Consider the following 19,683-nt stretch of genomic DNA (forward strand, 5'->3'; position numbering starts at 1 on the left):
AAAAAAAAAAAAAATTGACTTTGGCTGAGCTCAGGGGAGTTAATTCATTCAAAGGTAGAGGAAAAAGTGCTTCTTAGCTCTCTCTGAAATGTAAGTTTGGCAATATAAAACAAACGGATGGTTAACAAAAGCTACAAAGTATTCCTACTACCATCAGTTGTCTTCTGAGCAGAGAAAGGGACAGAGTTAGGTTACCAAGATGTTACATATTGAACAAATGGAGTGAATTGTACCTGTCAATGTCAGTTCGTCCAATCAAAATTAACACAGACAAAAATAATATTACTAAGGTTTCAATCAGCAATTTACTCTTGATACTGTAATCCCATACGTGCGGACTAATGGCACGTGGTAGGTGTCCAAAATGTGCCAAGGTTCCTTGAGGCTCTAACTCCAGCCCCACCCATGGTAATTCACTCTTTTGACTTAGCGGCCATATCTCTCTAGACAACTGAAAAGTATCTGGGTTTCTGTCTCCCACATCACACTCAGAGGGCCTTGCACTCACTGCAGGTTCTTAAAAAAACATTAAAATTCTTGGCTTTCTTGACTCTTGGGGTCTCTGTTCAATCTTTTCACTTCCAAGATATTCCTCTCAAGCCCAGCATTGAAGGTCACCCCTTGCTCATACAACAAGGAATCTACATGAGCTATGTCTATTACAGGATTCCAGTGCAAATGTCACCAGTCTCTGCGTATTAAAACAATTTGGTCAATGGTCAGAGAAAGGAGTATATACTTCATTTTATCTCTATGGTTAACCCTGATTCTCCATTCTTAAGAGACAAAATCCTGCATCTTGTATACTAACTTATCTCAATCAATAGAAAGAATCAGCCAGGCGCGGTGGCTCACTCCTGTAATCCCACCACTTTGGGAGGCGGAGTCAGGCGGACACGAGGTCAGGAGATTGAGACCATCCTGGATAACACGGTGAAACCTCATCTCTACTAAAAATACAAAAAAATACCCGGGCATGGTGGCAGGCGCCTGTAGTCCCAGCTACTCGGGAGGCTGAGGCAGGAGAATGGCGTGAACCCGGGAGGCGGAGTTTGCAGTGAGCTGAGATTGCGCCACTGCACTCCAGCCTGGGCGACAGAGCGAGACTCCGTCTCAAAAAAAAAAAAAAATAGAAAGACTCTTCTATCTCTCCATAGGCAGGACACACAGTCTTGATTGCTGAAGGACAGGAAACTCTCCTCCCTTTCTCTCTCCCTCCTCAGGACCGGCCTCAGGTCACGCTTTGGATGAAGAGATAACTGCGAACTGCCCCTCCAAGTGTCCACCCATATACCATCACTTTAGCCTAAGACTAGCTGCCCCCGCCCAGCTCCTCCACTTCCTGCAGCCCTGGTTTAGCTTCTTTCTCCAGAAAGGTCTCCTCCTTTACTCTTGTACTCACCGAGCACCTCACCAGTGGCCAGGAACTGCAGCGACAAACCTAACAGCCAAGATTCTCCCTGCCCTGAGGAAGGAACCCAAACTGAAAACCATCAACTCTAACAGATGGTGGAATGAAACAAATGTCATGCAAGGTTCAAACACACTAATGTTGGCACACAGGAGGGGGAGAAGGAAGCAGAAAGAAAATTAAGACAGAACTGCATTTGAGCTGGAAGGGGTTAAGTGGAAAGAAGCCAAGCAGAGTTCAGGGCCACAAAAATGGCAAGGGCAGGCCGCGTGCGGTGGCTCACGCCTGTAATCCCAACACTACGGGAGGCTGAGGCAGGTGGATCACAAGGTAAGGAGATCGAGACCATCCTGGCCAACATGGAGAAACCCTGTCTCTACTAAAAATACAAAAAATAGCTGGGCATGGTGGCGCATGCCTGTAATCCCAACTACTCAGGAGGCTGAGGCAGGAGAATCGCTTGAACCTGGGAGGCAGAGGTTGCACTAAGCCGAGATAGCGCCACTGCACTCCAGCCTGGTGACAGAGTGAAACTGTGTCTCAAAAAAAAAAAAAAAAAAAAAGGCAAGGGCAAAAGGACCTAGTGTGAACAGGCAGGACAGAGGAATGAAAGGATGGAGAGGAAGATGAGGCTAAGCTGGGGGGTAGAAGCGGAAGGCAATTAAGAGCTGTAGAGAGCTCCTGAAATGATCCAGTCTGGCTCCAGAAAGAGTTTTAGGGACACCCTTAGCAGGCCTCCAAAGTAACCAAGAGACCAGTTGACAGAGTTAGAGAGTTGATGAAAATGAATCCAGGACTCTCAGCTGGAGTAGCCAGAGGGTACTGGTGCCACTGATCAAACCAACAGAAGAGCTAGCTCCATCTGTGGTCATGATGGGTGGGGGTGCTACCAGCAGCCAGGAGTGGGCACAGGCCCGGGCCAGGAGTCCGCTCACATTCCCCAGAGACAGGCGAGTATGTGCTCAAGAGCGTAGTGCTCTAAAGCCAAATGCATGGCTTCGATTCCCAGCTCGTACAGAAAAGCTGGTGACCTTGGGCAAGTTACCCCTGGGCCTCAGTTAAACAGGGATGCTAATAACAATCAGTCTTCACCTCATGGGACTGATTTGAATGTTAATAAGCTGACATACCTAAAGAGCTTAGAACAGTGCCAGGTACACAGTAGGTGCTCTGCAGTCGCTCCTGAGTTCCAATTGGCAAAAGTGAGGAAATAACCCTGATTCTCATCTCTAATGCCCCAAAACACTGGGCTTGTCCATCAGGAGACGACAAGTGACCTCGTTGGGCAGGTGAACCCAAGCCTTCCACGTCCTCAGACTACAACCCAGAATATGTAAGATTATCTTATCACAAGGGGATTTCAGAAGGGTCCAAATCAAAAGGTCTTTTCAAAAGACTCTAAAGTTATACTAAATTTTCATTCTTCTCTCTTAATTCTTCTTTCCAATGGCAGCTCAGAAAGATGGTTCCAAGATACTCTGAGTCTCTGCTTTCTATGTAACTGCCACTGGAATCAAACAGCTTCGCTCACCTAAGCTGGGAGTCAAATCCCAGGTTCTGACAATTACTGAGTTAAAGGCCTGATTCAATTCTGCCCCTATTGGTAGTTTAGAGGAAATACACCCAAGGGTCCTCAGGGACACTTCTCAAACTGACAGGTGGCTGCAAGGGTAGAGAAAACCTACAGGAATGACAGTTGCACACTGCAGTGCTTCATAATCGCAACTCCATAAAGTGGACAAGCCTACTGTTATTATTGCATTTCACAAAGAGAAACGGGCTGTCCAAAGAGGCTCAGGGTGCTATGGTTAATAAACCACAAGACAGAGATTACAACTCATTTCCAGATACCCTGGTTAATTCCCGTTCCACTCTGGGGGAAGAGAGATGAACCCCATTCCAAGATTGAGAGTGGTATAACTCCAACGGGGTTCCAACCCTGGTGCCCTCCTCTGGATTGAGGAAGAGTAAATTTATGCAAGGATTCAAATGTCCTGGGGTAATACCCAAAGGAGAACTCCCTGAGATTAATGACGCTCCACTGTGTATTTTAGGACTTGCCAAGAGATGATAGCCTTCCTCAAGAGTTCTTAGAAGTTGAGAAGTTACCAAGATCCTGCCAGCTCAAATCAAAGGCACGTTTTTAAGTAAACTGAATCAAGGTGCAGAGCCACATCCCAGGAATTAGAGAATAACAGCCATTTACAAACAGTAAAACCCAAGTAAATCAACCGCCTCTGCTCGCTCCTCCAGACTTGAGGCTGGGTAACTTCTGCTTTTCTTGGAGGTTCACGCGCCATCACTACATTAATATGCCTCCTATGCCCTCGGGACCGCCAGAATGGGAATATGAGCAGGTTGTCGCACAGAACGGTAATGGCAAGACATTTTCCCAAAAATGTGTTCCCATCAGATATTGAAATTCCAAGTATGTAATTGAGCAACGCTCCGTTGCCTCACAGCTCTTAAAACAACCTCCCTCCAGCTAATCCCTTCCCAACTTGTCCCCTACCTCAAATCGTAGCCCAGGCCCGGGCCAGGAGCCAATCCCCTAATCCCGGGCATTTCAGAAACTCAATTCTGAGCGCGCCCCTGGCCCTGCCCGGCCCCGGCCCCATCCCCACCCCCATACCCCGAGGCGGGGAATGAGAGATTCCCGGCTTGGCCTGAGGCTCTTTCTTATGTAAATGACCCGGCCGCGGTGAGCGCTCAGCCGTAGGGAGCTGCGGAGCGAGGTGGGAACAGACAGGTCGAGGCTTAAGGGAAAAAAAGCTCGTTTTCGGAAGGACATAAATCTCAAGAATCTCAAGTAATCCAGGAACGCGGCGCGTTGGCCTCTCCGAGTAACTTTTAGGGCAAACCAGAAAGTAACAACCAAAGTCCTCCCCTTACTCAGAGGCAGATCCTGAGGACACGAGGCTGGGCGGTCCCGAGGCTGATTTGGAGGGGCGGGGGTTAATGGGGGACGCCCCTCGCCGAGCCTCAGTTCCGGGCGCCACAGTTCCGGGGAGGGGGCGCGGCGGGCGGAGTTCCTCTGCCCCTTTCCTACTCCTTCCCGGGTCAGCTTCTCCTCGAGCCCACCCCCGCAGGGCCGCGGGGAAGGAGAAGGGAACCGCTCGTCTCCTACACGCGGTCCGCGAGCGCGGACGGCCCCCGGCAGCCCCACGCGGCAGCGGAGCACCCTCCCGCAGCCACGATTCTCTCCACGTGCTCTCGCCGGAACTCGCGCTGCAGAAGGGGGCTCCCTCCCACGTGGGCGCAGCAATCCCTGACTACCTGCGGGGTGACCCGCCCCTCCAGTAACAGGGAAAAAGGGACTGGGGGAGAGAGCGTGAGCGCGTGCCGGAGCTCAGGGAGGGAGGGCGCCAGGCGGAGCGCGACCTCGGCTCCCCGCCCGCGCGCACTCGCCGGCTGTGCTTAGCGGACGTGGCTCCTGGCGCCCAGGAGTGTCCCGGCTGCCCAAACTTTTTCCGCGTCCCAGGCCCCGAGTAGGGAGGAAGCGGGTCCCCGCAGGGTCGAGGAAGAGACTGATGGAGGCCAGGCCACTTTGCCAGAGCCCAGCCTGCCGCCCCGCCCGCGCTGACTTACCTTCTGTACTTGGTCATGGTTGAGCTCCGTGAAGAAGTAGGCAAGCAGATGCGAGGCAATCATCCTGCCGCGGCCCGACGGCGCAGAGTTGGGAAACCGAGGCGGAGACGCGAGAGGGGAGGCGGGCGGCGCGGTCCGACTGCTTTGTGCTGGGGCTCGGCTGCCGGGCCGGGAGCTGGGAGTCCGGACGGCGCACAAAGAAGGCTACCGGCGAGGGTGCGCCCGGCTGGCGGAGGGCGCGGGTCTCCGGAGACGTGATTTTGGCGTCACAACTGCTAGAAGGCGCCTCAGTTCTCTCCTGGCGACGTGTCCGGTTGTCCCACGTCAAGGCGCTAACTTCGGCCACAGGATCACTGAGGCTCAACTTGAGAAGAATCTCAGCCCGGCTCCACTCGGGCAGTGGGACCTCTCCGATTCACAGGCGCGTGGCTCAGGCCCGCAGATTTTCTTAGCTGGGTGACACGATGTTGCCAGCGGCAGCCCGGGACTCCTGCGCCGGAGTTTCATGCAACAATGTGGCTTATTGAGGGGCTGCCGGCCCGCGGGCCTCCGGATCAGTGACGTGCGCACGCCCATTGGCTGCACGGGGAGGGTGTGTGCGCCCACGGGCCGCCCGCCGCCGTGGCGCAGCCAATCATCGCTCACGGCTCGCGGGCGCGGCCGCTCAGACACCGGGTCCGGCAGCCTGGGGAGGCGCGCCGGGGGCGGGGGGCGGGGGAGGGGCGGGGCGCCTGAGATGGGACGTGTGGTCCGTGGCTAAAGGCTGGGACGGAAAGGCGCATGAGCCACCGCCGCGTCAGGCTCGGCTATGGGTGGGGGGAGCGTGATCGCGGACCCGGGGTGTGGGGCGACTGGAAAAACGGGCCACTGGACCAGCACACGCCCTGTGCGGAGAGACACTGTCTGGCATCTCGGGATCATGTGAGGGGTTCCCACTGCCCAGTCACACGTCTAAAGCATCCTAGTTCTTACCTATTGTAGCACGGCTGGAAAGTGAGCCGCCTTAGCTGCTGATTGTACTAGAGCAGGCAATACAAGAGTCGGCCCATCCTCAAAACCACTGATAGGATGTGAGTTTCACTAACCCCGTTTTACAGATGAGGAAATTGAGGCAAGGCCAGGGCTCACACCTGTAATCCCAGCACTTTGGGAGTCCAAGGTTGGAGGGTTGCTTGAGACCAGGAGTTCATGACCAGCCTGGGCGACATAGTGAGACCCCCATCTTACCAAATAAAATAAATCAGCTGGACATGGTGGCATGTGCCTGTAGTCCCTGCTGCTCAGAAGGCTAAGGTGGAAGGATAGCTTGAGCCCGGGAGTTCGAGGCTGCAGTGAGCTATGATCATACCACTGTACTCCAGCCTAGGTGACAGAGGGAGACCCTGTCTCAAAAAGAAAAGAGACTTGCACGAGGTCACATAGCTAATAAGTGGCAGATAGGGAAGAGAACCCCTGTCCCTCTACTTTAAGGCCCTATTCGCTTGCCCCATTATCCCATGCTGCCTCTCTAAGAGCCAGAGAAGTAGGAGGTAGAAAAAGAGCATCTCTGCAGCTCTGGGACTGATGATGTGAATGAACTGGGTAGATGGTAAGTGTGTAACTGGGTGATCTTGGACATGGGATGGGGTGGGTGAGGAGGCTTACCAATGCTGAGAGGAGTGGAAGCCCCAATCCCAGCTAATGCTAGACACCAGACTCCAAATTTAAACACACAGTGGAAACTGGCAAGAATGAAATACTGACTTCAATACAGATTTCAAGAGACACGACATTAGCGCTGGTGGAGAATGGCAAACTTAAGGTTGGAAAAGGTTCAGGGAAGGAAGATGAAGGTCTGCCATGTTCTACTGAGGAGGAGTTTTTCAAACAGTGGGGTGCTGTCTGCAATGTGTACAGCCTTAAAATTATTATATAAGTAATCAATACTCATTGTTGAAAAATAATATATGGATAAACAGGAAAAATAAACAAAAATCATAATCCATCTAGCCTCTCAGCAAAACTTCCTTTTTTTTTTTAAAGCAGGGACTCGATATGTTGCCCAGGCTGGTCTTGAACTCCTGGGCTCAAGCAGTCCTCCCACTTCAGCGTCCCAAATAGCTGGGATTACAGATGTGCTCAGCAAAACTTCTTGAGAACTATGTACCCTTCTAAATGCACGTCCTCAACCCTCTTTCCCTATACTCCACACAGAATTGAGCTCAAACTGCTTTTGTCATAGTCATCATAATGACCTACATGTTGCCAAATCTTGCATTCTCTTCTCTTCCCTGCCCTTGTCTTACTCCTCCTCTCAGGGATGTTGAGGACAGTTAATCACATCCTCCATCTGGACACACCTTCCTCGCTCAGTAAGAGCACCAGTGCTCCACTCTGAGGGTTTCCGGCTAACCTCACTCCCCAGGCTCCTGAGTCCCTGTTTGCTCTATTGGTAAATGCTGGGGTATTTGGGGCTGCCCTCCACCCTCTTCTCTGAACTAGTTACAGTTGCAAACTCCCTGAGGAGAAACTAACTTCCTAGCCCCATGACTGTTATATCATCTGCATGCTGATGACTCACCATAGTAAATCTACAGCAAGGTCCTCTCCTGGAGTTGCAGGCTTATTTCTCCAGCTTGCCATTTGTCATCTCCACTGAAGTGACTAGCATATCACACTTAACATGTCCAAAGCTGAACTCAACTTTTTTTCCCAAATCTTTTTCTTTCCCAGTTGTCTCAGCAAATGGCATCGCCATCCACCCTAACTCATCTTCGATTCCTTCTTGCCACTCACCCTCACATCCAGTCAATCCATCAGCAAGCAGTTAATTCCACCTATAAAACAGACCGTGCATCTGACCACTTATCTCCATGCCCTTAGACACCTCCTGAGATCTTCCCACAGAATACTGCTTGGCATTCACACTAGCATGCTTTCCTCAAAAATGCAAACTCTTTCTCACCCAAGGGTCTTTGCTTTTCCTTTTCCTTCTATCTAGAATATTCTTCTCCAGGCCTGTCTCCAACTCATTCTTCCTCCTCATTGAGGTTCCACTCAGATAACTCCTCATGATGCAGGGCAGGCAGGGCCCAAAATTTGGACTTAGCCTGGGAAGATTCTTGGCTTCACCCAGTAAAGAATTCAAGGGATGCCGGGCGCGGTGGCTCACACCTGTAATGCCAGCACTTTGGGAGGCTGAGGTGGATGGATCACAAGGTCAGGAGATCGAGACCATCCTAGCTAACACGGTGAAACCCCGTCTCTACTAAAAAAAAAAAAAATACAAAAAATTAGGCGTGGTGGCGGGCTCCTGTAGTCCCAGCTACTCGGGAGGCTGAGGCAGGAGAATGGCGTGAACCCGGGAGGCGGAGCTTGCAGTGAGCCGAGATCGCGCCACTGCACTCTAGCCTGGGCAACAGAAAGAGACTCCATTTCAAAAAAAAAAAGAATTCAAGGGCAAGCAGGTGGCATTAGACAGCAGCTTATATTGAAGTGGCAGTGGCACTGGTCTTTGCAGAGCAGGGCTACCCCATAGGCTGTGTGCCCAGAGTAGCAGCTCAGAGGCAGCTCTGCACTCATATTTCTACCCACTTTTAGTTAACATGCAAATTAAGGGGCAGATTATACAGAAATTTCTAGAAAAAGGTTGGTAACGGGTTGTTGAGTCATTGCCATGGAAAGGGGCAGTGACTTCTAGGTGTTAAATCTGGAACTCTAATCTAGAGTCTGGTCCCGAGTCTTAGCCCCCACCTCCAGAGTCAAGTCCCCACCTTCTACCTCATCAGAAGGCTTTCCTTGACCAGTTTATCTCAAATAGTTCCCCAAGTCACTATCACTTGGCCCTAGTTGATTTCCTATTTATTTTCGCTATGTTCTTCCTCTCCTCAATAGATGATAAGCTAAAAGACAGCAGGGTCTGTGTCTGTCATTCCTTCACGTTTGCAGTGCCTAAAATGGTGCCTGACGCATGGCAGACATGCAATAAACATTTATTGAATGAATTCATAGAAGAATCTTAGAGATGACTACTGTTCACATGTTGTGTAACAATACACACACACATAGAGTTTATAGTTTTATATATTATTTCCCAAATCTTTTCCCATTTCTCTGTCTACCCTAGATCATATGCCCAGTTATCTCTCACCTGACTGGAACAGCCTCATAACTGGGCTTCCCTCTTCAGATATAGACACCATAAATATATAGACTTAGATATTTAACAAAGATTCTTTGTTTGTTTGTTGTTTGTTTTTTTTTAGATGGAGTCTTGCTCTATCGCCCAGGCTGGGGTGCAGTGGCACAATCTCGGCACACTGCCACCTCCGCCTCCTGGGTTCAAGCGATTCTCCTGCCTCAGCCTCCCAAGTAGCTGAAATTATAGGCACTCACCACCATGCCCAGCTAATTTTTATATTTTTAGTAGAGACATGGTTTTGACATGTTGGCCAGGCTGGTCTCAAACTCCTAACCTCAAGTGATCGCCCATCTCAGCTTCCCAAAGTGCTGGGATTATAGACATGAGGCACCACACCTGGCCCAAAGATTCTCAAAGCAGGAAATTATACAATCGCGTTTGCTTTTTTAGGGCCATAACTGCCCTCCATGTGGATGGGGAGGGAAAGAGGTCAGAGACCAAAGGCAGAAAGAGGCAGAAGCTATAAGGTAAGACTAGGACCTAAGCCAAGATGAGAGTGGGGCAGGGAGGAAGGTTATGGGTTTAGGTATTGTGAAGTCAGAGGTGGAACTGATGGCTTTGGCTGGGGTGGGTGAAGGAAAATGAAGAGGAGGATGCCTGCTGCCTAGAATCAGATGGAAATTCAATAGCCTGGTGCTACAAAATGTATTGTCTCCAGGCAGGTAGAACCAAAGCCAGTGGGGTTGGGTCAGCTATGATCCTTTCTTCACACACTAGTTTTAATGCCTCTTCTCCACTCCCCTCTGTGGTCCCATTTCATGTGAACCGGATAATAATCATAAGGAACTTTAAGTACATGTTATCTCTTACAAAGTTCCCAGTAATCCTGGGAGGTGGTTGGAATCAGTATTGTTATAGGCCAGGCACAGTGGCTCACGCCTGTAATCCCAGCACTTTGAGAGGCCGAGGTGGGCGGATCATGAGATCAGGAGATCGAGACCATCCTGGCTAACACGGTGAAACCCCATCTCTACTAAAAATACAAAAAAATTAGCCGGGTATGGTGGTGGGCACCTGTAGTCACAGCTACTCAGGAGGCTGAGGCCGGAGAATGGCGTGAACCCGGGAGGCGGAGCTTGCAGTGAGCAGAGATCATGCCACTGCACTTCAGCCTAGGAGACAGAGCGAGACAGGTCTCAAAAAAAAAAAATTGTTATTAACCCCAATTGATACACAATAAACTGAGGGGAGGCTACCCACATAAGGCTGACTTGCTTCTGTGGTTCTTCTGCCTCCGAACTCCATTCCTCAAGTTTATTATTTATTGAATCTCAGATCTCTCTTATACATACGTGCACATGTACACACATGCACACACAGAGATGTTGAAAATTGAAGAGACAGATGGTCATGTAATTTATATTCCACAGCCCTAGGAAGGAAATCAATCAGCAAAGATTAGTAAACCCTTATAGTGTTCAGGATACTCTCCTCAAAGTGAAATACAAAAAGAAACACAAAATGTGGGTCTTGCACCTGAGGGATTAACTGTTTAGTCAGAGATATAAACGAACACATGAAACAAATATTACAGAATAGAAAAGCCTATCATTAAGAGCCAAATATGTATCTGTCTTTATACATGGTGGAGTTCTGAAGGAGGAAGAGACAGAGCCACAGGCTAGAGTTGGCCAAGGGTGGTCTGACAGATGCAAATGCAGCTTCCTGATCTTAACACAAGGCTACTGCTGGTGCTGGTTCCACATATGACTGACCTTAGCCTAGCCATCAGGCTCCAGGGAGCTATGTCCTGGGAAGAGACCACTTTGCCAAATGACCTCCAACTGCCAAATATTCCTTTTTCTAATTAGGATTTATCAAGTTTGCAGCATATCATAAGCGATGGTATTATGTAGAAAATTTTAAGACTGAGGGTGGACCTGCCCTGCATGTAAATACTCATGAGTCTATGCATGCTATTACATTTAATACTGTGCCCTATGTTTTATAGTTCAATTATAATGTATGTATTTGAGGGATTGGGAAAGAAAGAAAATGGAAAGCAGTTAGAAAAGTGGAAGCCACATAGATACACAACACCCCACTTTATCTGTCACAGTTGCAAACAAAACCCATTCAAGCTAATTTATACAGAAAATGAGTTTATTGAAGAATATTTAAGTCCCTTGCAGGCTCTTCAGGAGGGCCAGAGGATCAGGCTCAGAGGCTAACTGAGCCAAGAGTGATGCTCGAGTTATACCACTAAACTCTGCCAGGGGAGATGCTATTGCTATGGCTACTGGGCTGGCATCTCTGCCCACACTCCTGACACTGAACATGGGATGCTGTTTAGCCTGGAGGTGCCACAGCCACCTTTGACAGCTGAATATCTGTCTCTCAGCACCCTTGATAAAAGGAATTCTGCATGGCACCTCCTATTTTATGGTATTTATTTCCAAATTGGCACTTTACAGCTGGTTGGCAGAGCTTGGATCACATTCCCATGCCCTCGCTGCAAGAGAATCTGGGAAAGTGGGCTCAGGGGGTGAGGAGCCATAATGCAGAAAAGTTCCAAAACATAAGAAAGATGTTCAAAGGGGCTGGCCAGTCCCAAAGCCTGACAAACCTCCACCACTCGCAACAGTCACTGAATGTGCTAAGTTTAAAATGCCCTTAGACAAACTGGCTTTATGACATCCGAAATATATCAGAAAGATTAAAAAATAAGACATCTGTACTGGATTGGAGTTAAATTCAGGGGAAAAGTAGTCAGGAGGCAAATCAGCACCAGGAAATCTGACTATAAATCAATTGACATGGAGCTGGATTATTTATCCTCTCCACACACAAGGTGTAACCCAGCACCTGTCCACAGATGCCGTCAGTGTCACAGAAGATAAGGAAAAGCCCACTGTGAAATGTTGCCAGGGAGTCCCATCCAAGGCCATCCCAAACGTGAGGCCTGTCATGCCTGATCTTCTCATCCTAATGGACATAGAGCCATAGGTATACCCCTCCAACAATCCGCATGAGAAGGGCATGGTGGCATGCTGAGGCTGGCATGGAAACACTGTGGTCTTGGGCCTTTCTGAGCCCTAGTTTCCGCATCAGCACAGTGGATATCATGATGTAGAATGGGCAAAATCTTTAGTTCAGAGCCTGGTACCTAGTAGATCCTGAATCTAGTTTCCTAAACACACTGCTTGTAATATCAAGTCCCCTATTCTATAAGAACTCAGTGATTAAAAGCCCAGGTGTCTGGATCACTTGAGGTCAGGAGTTCAAGACCAGCCTGGCCAACATGGTGAAACCCCATCTCTACTAAAAATACAAAAATTAGCCGGGCATGGTGGCGGGCGCCTGTAATCCCAGCTCCTCGGGAGGCTGAGGCAGGAGAATTGCTTGAGCCCAGGAGGCAGAAGTTGCAGTGAGCTGAGATCATGCCACTGCATTCCAGCCTGGGCAACAGAGGGAGACTCTGTCTCAAAAGAATAGAAGAAAAAAAAGTCCAGGTGTCAAGACTAGCAAATGTGGAGTCTCAGGTACATGGGAGAGACTGGTTTGTTCCAAATGGAAATGCAGTGCTCTGGTCTAGAGAGATAATTTCGTGGGGAATGGCAGGAAGGATGCTGGGCAAGTAGACAGGGCTCAGCTGAAAGGATGGGAGGTAATAGAATCCCATCAGTGCTTAAAGACATAGTATCCGGGCTGGAAGCAATGTGGAAGATAGATTAGTAAAGAGTGAAACCAGAGTCTTGAGAAAAGATGCTGGAGGCCTCTACTAGACTCATGGCAGAAGGACAGAGAAGAGGGGAAAGAAGTGAAGAAAATGTAAGAGGTAACCTGAACGGGACACATGAAGTGATTGAGTGTGGAGAGACGTGGGAGAGAGTTGGAAGACTCCAAGACAACGCTTTTCATCCTTGACTGCTCTTTAGAACAGGCTGTACCAAGGGGAGTGAGTGGTTGGCCCTGGGTACAGGCAATGATGGGTGCCTTGCTGCAGAGAATTTATAAACAATAATAAAATCTTTACCCTGTCTGGTTTTTTTAATTATCACCATAGGCTGGCAATTCTAAACAATATCAGTGACAAAATACTTCTTCCTGAATTACAGCCAGCTGACCCAGAGTATCCCTCCCTTCCTTTTTTTTTTTTTTTTTTTTTGAGACCGAGTCTCGCTCTGTCGCCCAGGCTGGAGTGCAGTGGTGTGATCTCAGCTCACTGCAAGCTCCGCCTCCCAGGTTCATGCCATTCTCCTGCCTCAGCCTCCCGAGTAGCTGGGACTACAGGCACCCGCCACCACGCCTGGCTAATTTTTTGGGTTTTTTGGTATTTTTAGTAGAGACGGGGTTTCACCATGATAGCCAGGATGGTCTTAATCTCCTAGCCTTGTGATCCATCCGCCTCGGCCTCCCAAAGTGCTGGATTACAGGCGTGAGCCACAGCGCCCAGCTTATCCCTCCCTTCCTGCTCCTTGTCCACTCACTGTATCAGAATCACCTGAAGAGCTTTTAATAATCCTGATGCCAAATTAATAATCAAAAGATATTAATGAGGGCTGGCTGCGGTTGCTGATGCTTATAATGTCAGCATTTTGGAAGGCCGAGGTGGGAAGACAACTTGAGGCCAATTGTTCAAGACCAGCCTGGACAACATAGCAATACTCCCATCTCTACACCAAATTTAAAAATTAGCCAGGCATGGCGGTGTGCATCTGCAGTCCCAGCTACTCTAGAGGCTGAGGCCTCTGAGAGGATCGCTTGAGCCCAGGAGTTCAAGGCTGCAGTGAGCTATGATTGAGCCGCTTGCACACCAGACTGGGCGATAGAGTGAGACCCTGTCTTTTAAAAAAAAATTTTTTTAAGATGTTAATGGCATCTTTTCTTCTATTATAATAGTGGAAAAAATATTAAATTCCTGGGGACTTCCACTGTGCAATGAACTCAGAAGAAAACTAGAACAAATAGGGAGTCCCAACAGTACTTCATGAATTTCACCTCCTCTTAGGTTAATCTGTAAATTTTAAATGCAATCCACGTAAAAATAATGAACTTAAAAAGAAACCAGGCTGATTATAATGTTCCTATGGAAAAGTAAACAAGTAGGACTACCCCCAAAATTTCTGCAAACCATAGCAAGAAGCTTGTTCATTTGCTTTTTAAATATTAGACTGGTGATAAATAAATAAATAAATAAATAAATAAATAAATATTAGACTGCTGAAGCCATTTCTAAGACTAAAAACCTAAGTGTCACAAAAGACCCACAAAAGAGTCTCTATTAAGCAATGTCAAAAAACAACCTAGACAAAAATATATATCAGAAACAAAAGGCTCATTTTCCTGCTATATAAAAGAGCTTTTTCAAATTACTAAGAAAAAGAAATCCAACCCTTGGGTAAGGGACACATTAGAGAGTTAACAGGAAAGGAACAAATGTCTATTTGATATATGAAAAGATAATTAACATCACCCAGAATAATGATGAATGCAAATTTAAACCATATCGACATACCATTTTTTGCCCATCAGCTGAACAAAAATCAAATAATGACAACATACGTTACCATAGGGAAAGAGGCACTCTTTAAAGTAAACAGATTTCCCTAAGAGGAAATGAAATTCGTGAAGTACTGTTAACCTTCTCTACTTATTCTAGCCTTCTGAGTTCCTTGTACAGTTTAAGTTCCCAAGCATTGTGGCTTGTTCACTATTATAAGGGTAGAATACATTGTAGGTGGGAGAACACAGCCTCCATGAGGTCAGTTTGACACTATCAATTATAAGTACACCTGCCCTTTAACCCAGCAATCCGATTTTTCTTTTTTCTTTTTCTTTTTCTTTTTTTTTTAGACAGAGTTTTGCTCTTATTGCCCAGGCTGGAGTGTAGTGGGGCGATCTTGGCTCACTGTAACCTTCGCCTTCCAGGTTCAAGCAATTCTCCTGCCTCAGCCTCCCAAGTAGCTAGGATTACAGGCATGTGCCACCACGCCCAGCTAATTTTTATTTTTAGTAGAGATGGGGTTTCACCAGGTTGGCCAGGCTGGTCTTGAACTCCTGACCTCAGGTGATCCACCCACCTCGGCCTCCCAAAGTGCTGGGATTACAGGCATGAGCCACCGCACCCAGCCAAATAAGAGAATATTTTGTAGACTCTTGTGCACTTGAACCTCAGAAGCTTCTTTTTTTTTTTTTTTTCTTGAGACGGAGTCTCGCTCTGTCGCCCAGGCTGGAGTGCAGTGGTGCCATCTCTGCTCACTGCAAGCTCCGCCTTCTGGGTTCACACCGTTCTCCTGCCTCAGTCTCCTGAGTAGCTGGGACTACAGGCGCCCACCACCACGCCTGGCTAATTTTTTTATATTTTTAGTAGAGATGGGGTTTAACCATGTTAGCCAGGATGGTCTCGATCTCCTGACCTCGTGATCCGCCTGCCTCGGCCTCCCAAAGTGCTGGGATTACAGGTGTGAGCCACCGCGCCCAGCCTCCATTTTTCTTATAGGTACACCCATACATGCTGTGTAAGGTTATTCATTGCAACATCCTTTGCCATAGAAAGACTGAGACCATGCTAAATGCTATCATTTAGGGACTGGTTAGGTAGCTTACAGCATACTCACAAAATTAACTTGCCATCACATTAAATAAAAATAAGCTCTCAAAATATTAATATAGAATGATCTATAAAATACAGTTAAGTTTAAAAAGGGGATGTAGAACAATGTGCATAGGAAGTCACCATTGGTATATACAGAGTAACTGAAAATAAAATAAACATATACCTGTGTATAGTCATAAACTATCTTCTAGGTGGAAGAATTAGGGGACTGGGAGACAGGCATGGGAGAGAGATCTTATTGTATTGCCTTGTACGAGTCACAAGTATTATCTCTTCACATACACACACACAAAATTGAAGTAAATTAAGAAAACGACCTACTGGTGTGAAGGCAGCACAATTGAGTAGAAAGGACGAGAGTAGTAAAGACATCTGAATCCACAAAAATTATAATTTAAAAATTAAAAAAGATTATATCCAGGCCACACCCCAGTCCAATACATAAGTAACTCTGTGGGTGGCACCAAGGCATCAATATTTTTAAAGCTCCCCAGGCAATTCCAAAGTGCAGCCAGTGGTAAAAACCAGGACTCTCACATGACTGCGAGTGTTTTGGTTTCAGAGTTTGGGAGATCTGTTGAGTTAGTGTCAGTCTTAGCATCTAAATCTGAGTCCTCCACCCCCTAAGCACTAGTTTGATCCCTTTGCATTTCTCTGAGCCCGTATCTCTTCCTGCATAAGTAGCATCTGCTTCTCATCTTCGTAGCTGCCTAATCCCTCCCCTCCAGACAGTGGGAGCTCAGTTTCCTTCTTATGAACTTGCCAAAACCCAAGTTAATTTCCTAATCTCCTGTCACTTTAGAGATGGGCAATGCATTCCTTCTAATTAGAAAGGTACTTGTCCCAGCAGGAATGAGCCAGGGCCCTGTTTCTGGCAGCTCCAGCAGGACCTCTCTCTGTGACACTTCTTTTCAATGACTTCAGTTAGAATGTCACTTCTGATGCAAGTAACAGGACACTTTGCCTCTAACAATAAGGATATTTGTTGTTTCAGATAAAAAGCTGCCCAGCAGTGGGCCAGGCTCCAGGCCAGGCTCCAGGCTGGTGCATCAGGGCTCTGGCCCTGCTTCTCAGAGAATCTCTTGGCTCTGCCTCCCTCTGAGTTGGCTTCATCTTCAAACCGGTGCTAAGACGACTGCAGTGTGACCAGGTTTCGAATGTAAACAACAAGATCCAGAGAAAGAGAAGGACACCATCTCCTCCTGAGTCTCTTTCTTATAAGGAAAAAAAAAAATGTTTCCTGAAACCCCCAGCAGCTTTCTTTCCCCTTAATCTCATTAGCCAAATTGTCACATACCCATTTTTAAACCAGTTACCTGGAAAGAGGAAAAGGATTACCATGGTGGGCTTATACCAGTGGCTCTCAACTGGGTGGGAGTTTGACTCCCAGGAACAATTTGACAATATCTGGAGGCATTTTGGGCTGTTAAACTGCACTGGGGCATGCCCCTGGCAGGGATGCTATTAAACATCCTCTAATACCTACTATAGCCCCCACAACAAAGAATTATCCAGCTCAGAATGTCAACAGTGCTGAGACTGAAACACCCTGGATTAGACTAATCAGGACCTACCCCGAGAGCTGAGGATGGGGTCACCTTCCCCTTAGTGATCTGATGGATCCCAAACAATATTAGGGTTTTTTTTTAGAGAGAAGAAGGGGTGTAGTAGACAGCCAGCAATGTCCCCCATGTCAGTGCTTCACAGTTGCTGAGGTTCAGCATCTGCCTCCTTCAGGGTAACCCAGACAGACAGTTTAGAAATTGTTGGTTAATTACAATAGATTATATGGCTCTATCATCCCAGAACCCAGTGAGGCTAACATTCTTTATTTAATATTTATACTGCTGCAGAACGAGAAGGCTGTCACTCAAAATGGCCTTGAGACACTTACTTATTGGCCAGTCTGAGAACATTACAAAATTGCTTCTCTAAATCTTATCAGAGAGCAAAGCATGACATCACTATTCGTAGAATTTAGCCAGCAAGGAAAATGTGGGGTTGGCTGCTCCCATTTGCAACATTGTTTGGTATCCCAAGGGGACATGGGAGCTCAGGGAGTTAAGATTAAAGTATCAGCTGAAACACCCAAAAGAACAATATGTCCCTGTTCTTTTTTTTTTTTTTTTTCTGCAACAGTTACTTATCCACTATCTCTTTAGACTGAAAACAAAATCATTAATTATAGAGACCAGCTTTTTAGGGCAAAGATCAGGGTTGACATGCCCTCCTAGGAATTGTGTATGCATGTGTGTGTTACTGATTGCTAAGCCTTTGGCAAGGCCTTGAGGACTAACTCATGCCTATAGAACAGGTGCAGAGAGCTGGTGTCACCAGGACTCAACCACTCCCCAGTGGACATCAGCTGATTCTGAGCCAACAGGACTTCATCCCAGAGTTCTGTCCTAACATTTAAAGTCAGGTTAATTCACCCTATGTCTCATATCCCTAAAAGCTATAGTCACTACCTGTAGTAATCATTAGTTCTATTCACCAAATATTTCTAGTCTTCTCTCTAAGTTCATGGTAGGATTGCATAATCATATCCTTTTATAGTTAGATAAAGTCATGTGACTTGCTTTGGCCAATGAAAAATTGAGCAAGTGCACACAAAAAGTTGAGCTTTGGCTATCGTGGAAGCACAGAGAGAGAGCCTTTGTCATCCTGGATCCCTAAGTGAGGACAACATGGAAGAGAGTCCCCATCCACCTGCAATGGACAAGTAGCAAGAAACCCTTTTAATTTTAAGCCACTGAGATTTGAGGTCATTTGTTAACTCAGTATAACCTATTTTATCCTGACTGATACAATACCTGAAATGCTGGTTCTCCTCCATTCATCTGCCTCCTCCTACATCTCCTCCCTGTATTGCCCCATTTTTGCTCTCCTCTATCTAATTTCCTACTTCTCTTTTCATATCCCAACATTTGGAGTTTTACATTTTGACTTTTAATTTTTTAAAAGACCTCAGATGTAAGTGGTTCACTATTCTTTAATGCATAGCACACTGTCATCTGCCCAGGGAGGGCCCCTCTATTTGTAGTTTATTTCTTTTCATTTTTTTTCTTTTTACCCTTCAATCCTGATACCTGTACCCTTTTTTCTTCCTAGCCCTTGTCATAGGCTAGAATTCTAATATGTTTCAAGTAGGTCTTTAAATAGACATTTATTCAGGCTGGGTGCAGTGGCTCACACCTGTAATCCCAGCACTTTGGGAGGGTGAGGTAGGTGGATTGCTTGAGCCCAGGCTAGTTTGAGACATAGGGAGACCCTATTTCTACAAAAAATACAAAAATTGGCAAGACATGGTGGTGCATGCCTGTAATCCCAGCTACTCAGGAGGCTGAGGTGGGAGGACCACTTGAGCCAGGGAGGTTGAGGCTGCAGAGAGAAGTGATCACACCACTGCACTCCAGCCTGGGTGAGAGCCAGACTCTGTCTCAAAACTGTATTCAAGGCTGGGGCGGTGGCTTATGCCTGTAATCCCAGCACTTTGGGAGGCCAAGGCGAGCAGATCACTTGAGGCCAAAAGTTTGAGACCAGGCTGGCCAACATGGTGAAACTCCGTCTCTGCTAAAAATACAAAAATTAACTGGGTGTGGTGGTGCGTGCCTGTAATCCCAACTACTCGGAAGGCTGAGGCAGGAGAATCGCTTGAACCTAGGAGGCGGAAGTTGCAGTGAGCCAAGATCAGGCCACTGCACTCCAGCCTGGGAGACAAAGGAAGACTCCATCTCAAAAAACAAACAAACAAAAAAACTATATTCAAGTATTCTAGCTCATAAAATAAAAATAAATAAATAAATAAATAAAAGAGAGATCTTCCTATGAGGTCTTGTGACATGGCTTCTGATGAAATGGCTGAGATTCTTGTCTCCCATATACACATATCAGTATAATATCTCTTAGCATTTGAACCAGCCTCAGTGAGTCTGTTTCTTGAAA

General features: G+C 47.1%; 1 protein-coding gene across 2 annotated transcripts in view; it reads right to left on the reverse strand.

Moving 5' to 3' along the window:
* HK2 (hexokinase 2) overlaps positions 1-8,980 on the reverse strand; it is a 62,644-nt gene extending 53,664 nt beyond the window's left edge. The window contains exon 1 of one of the 2 annotated variants that reach the window (XM_003810321.5): positions 5,000-8,980. In XM_003810321.5, coding sequence (XP_003810369.1) covers positions 5,000-5,062 — 63 coding nt within the window. In that variant the 5' untranslated portion in view covers positions 5,063-8,980. Of the gene's footprint in view, positions 1-4,303; positions 4,433-4,999 lie in introns of those variants that run through there. The other variant, XM_008962671.6, reaches the window with a different exon arrangement.
* Between the last annotated feature and the right edge of the window lie 10,703 nt (positions 8,981-19,683).

The sequence above is a fragment of the Pan paniscus genome, chromosome 12 (genome assembly GCF_029289425.2).
Source record: "Pan paniscus chromosome 12, NHGRI_mPanPan1-v2.0_pri, whole genome shotgun sequence".
Lineage (NCBI taxonomy): Eukaryota > Metazoa > Chordata > Mammalia > Primates > Hominidae > Pan > Pan paniscus.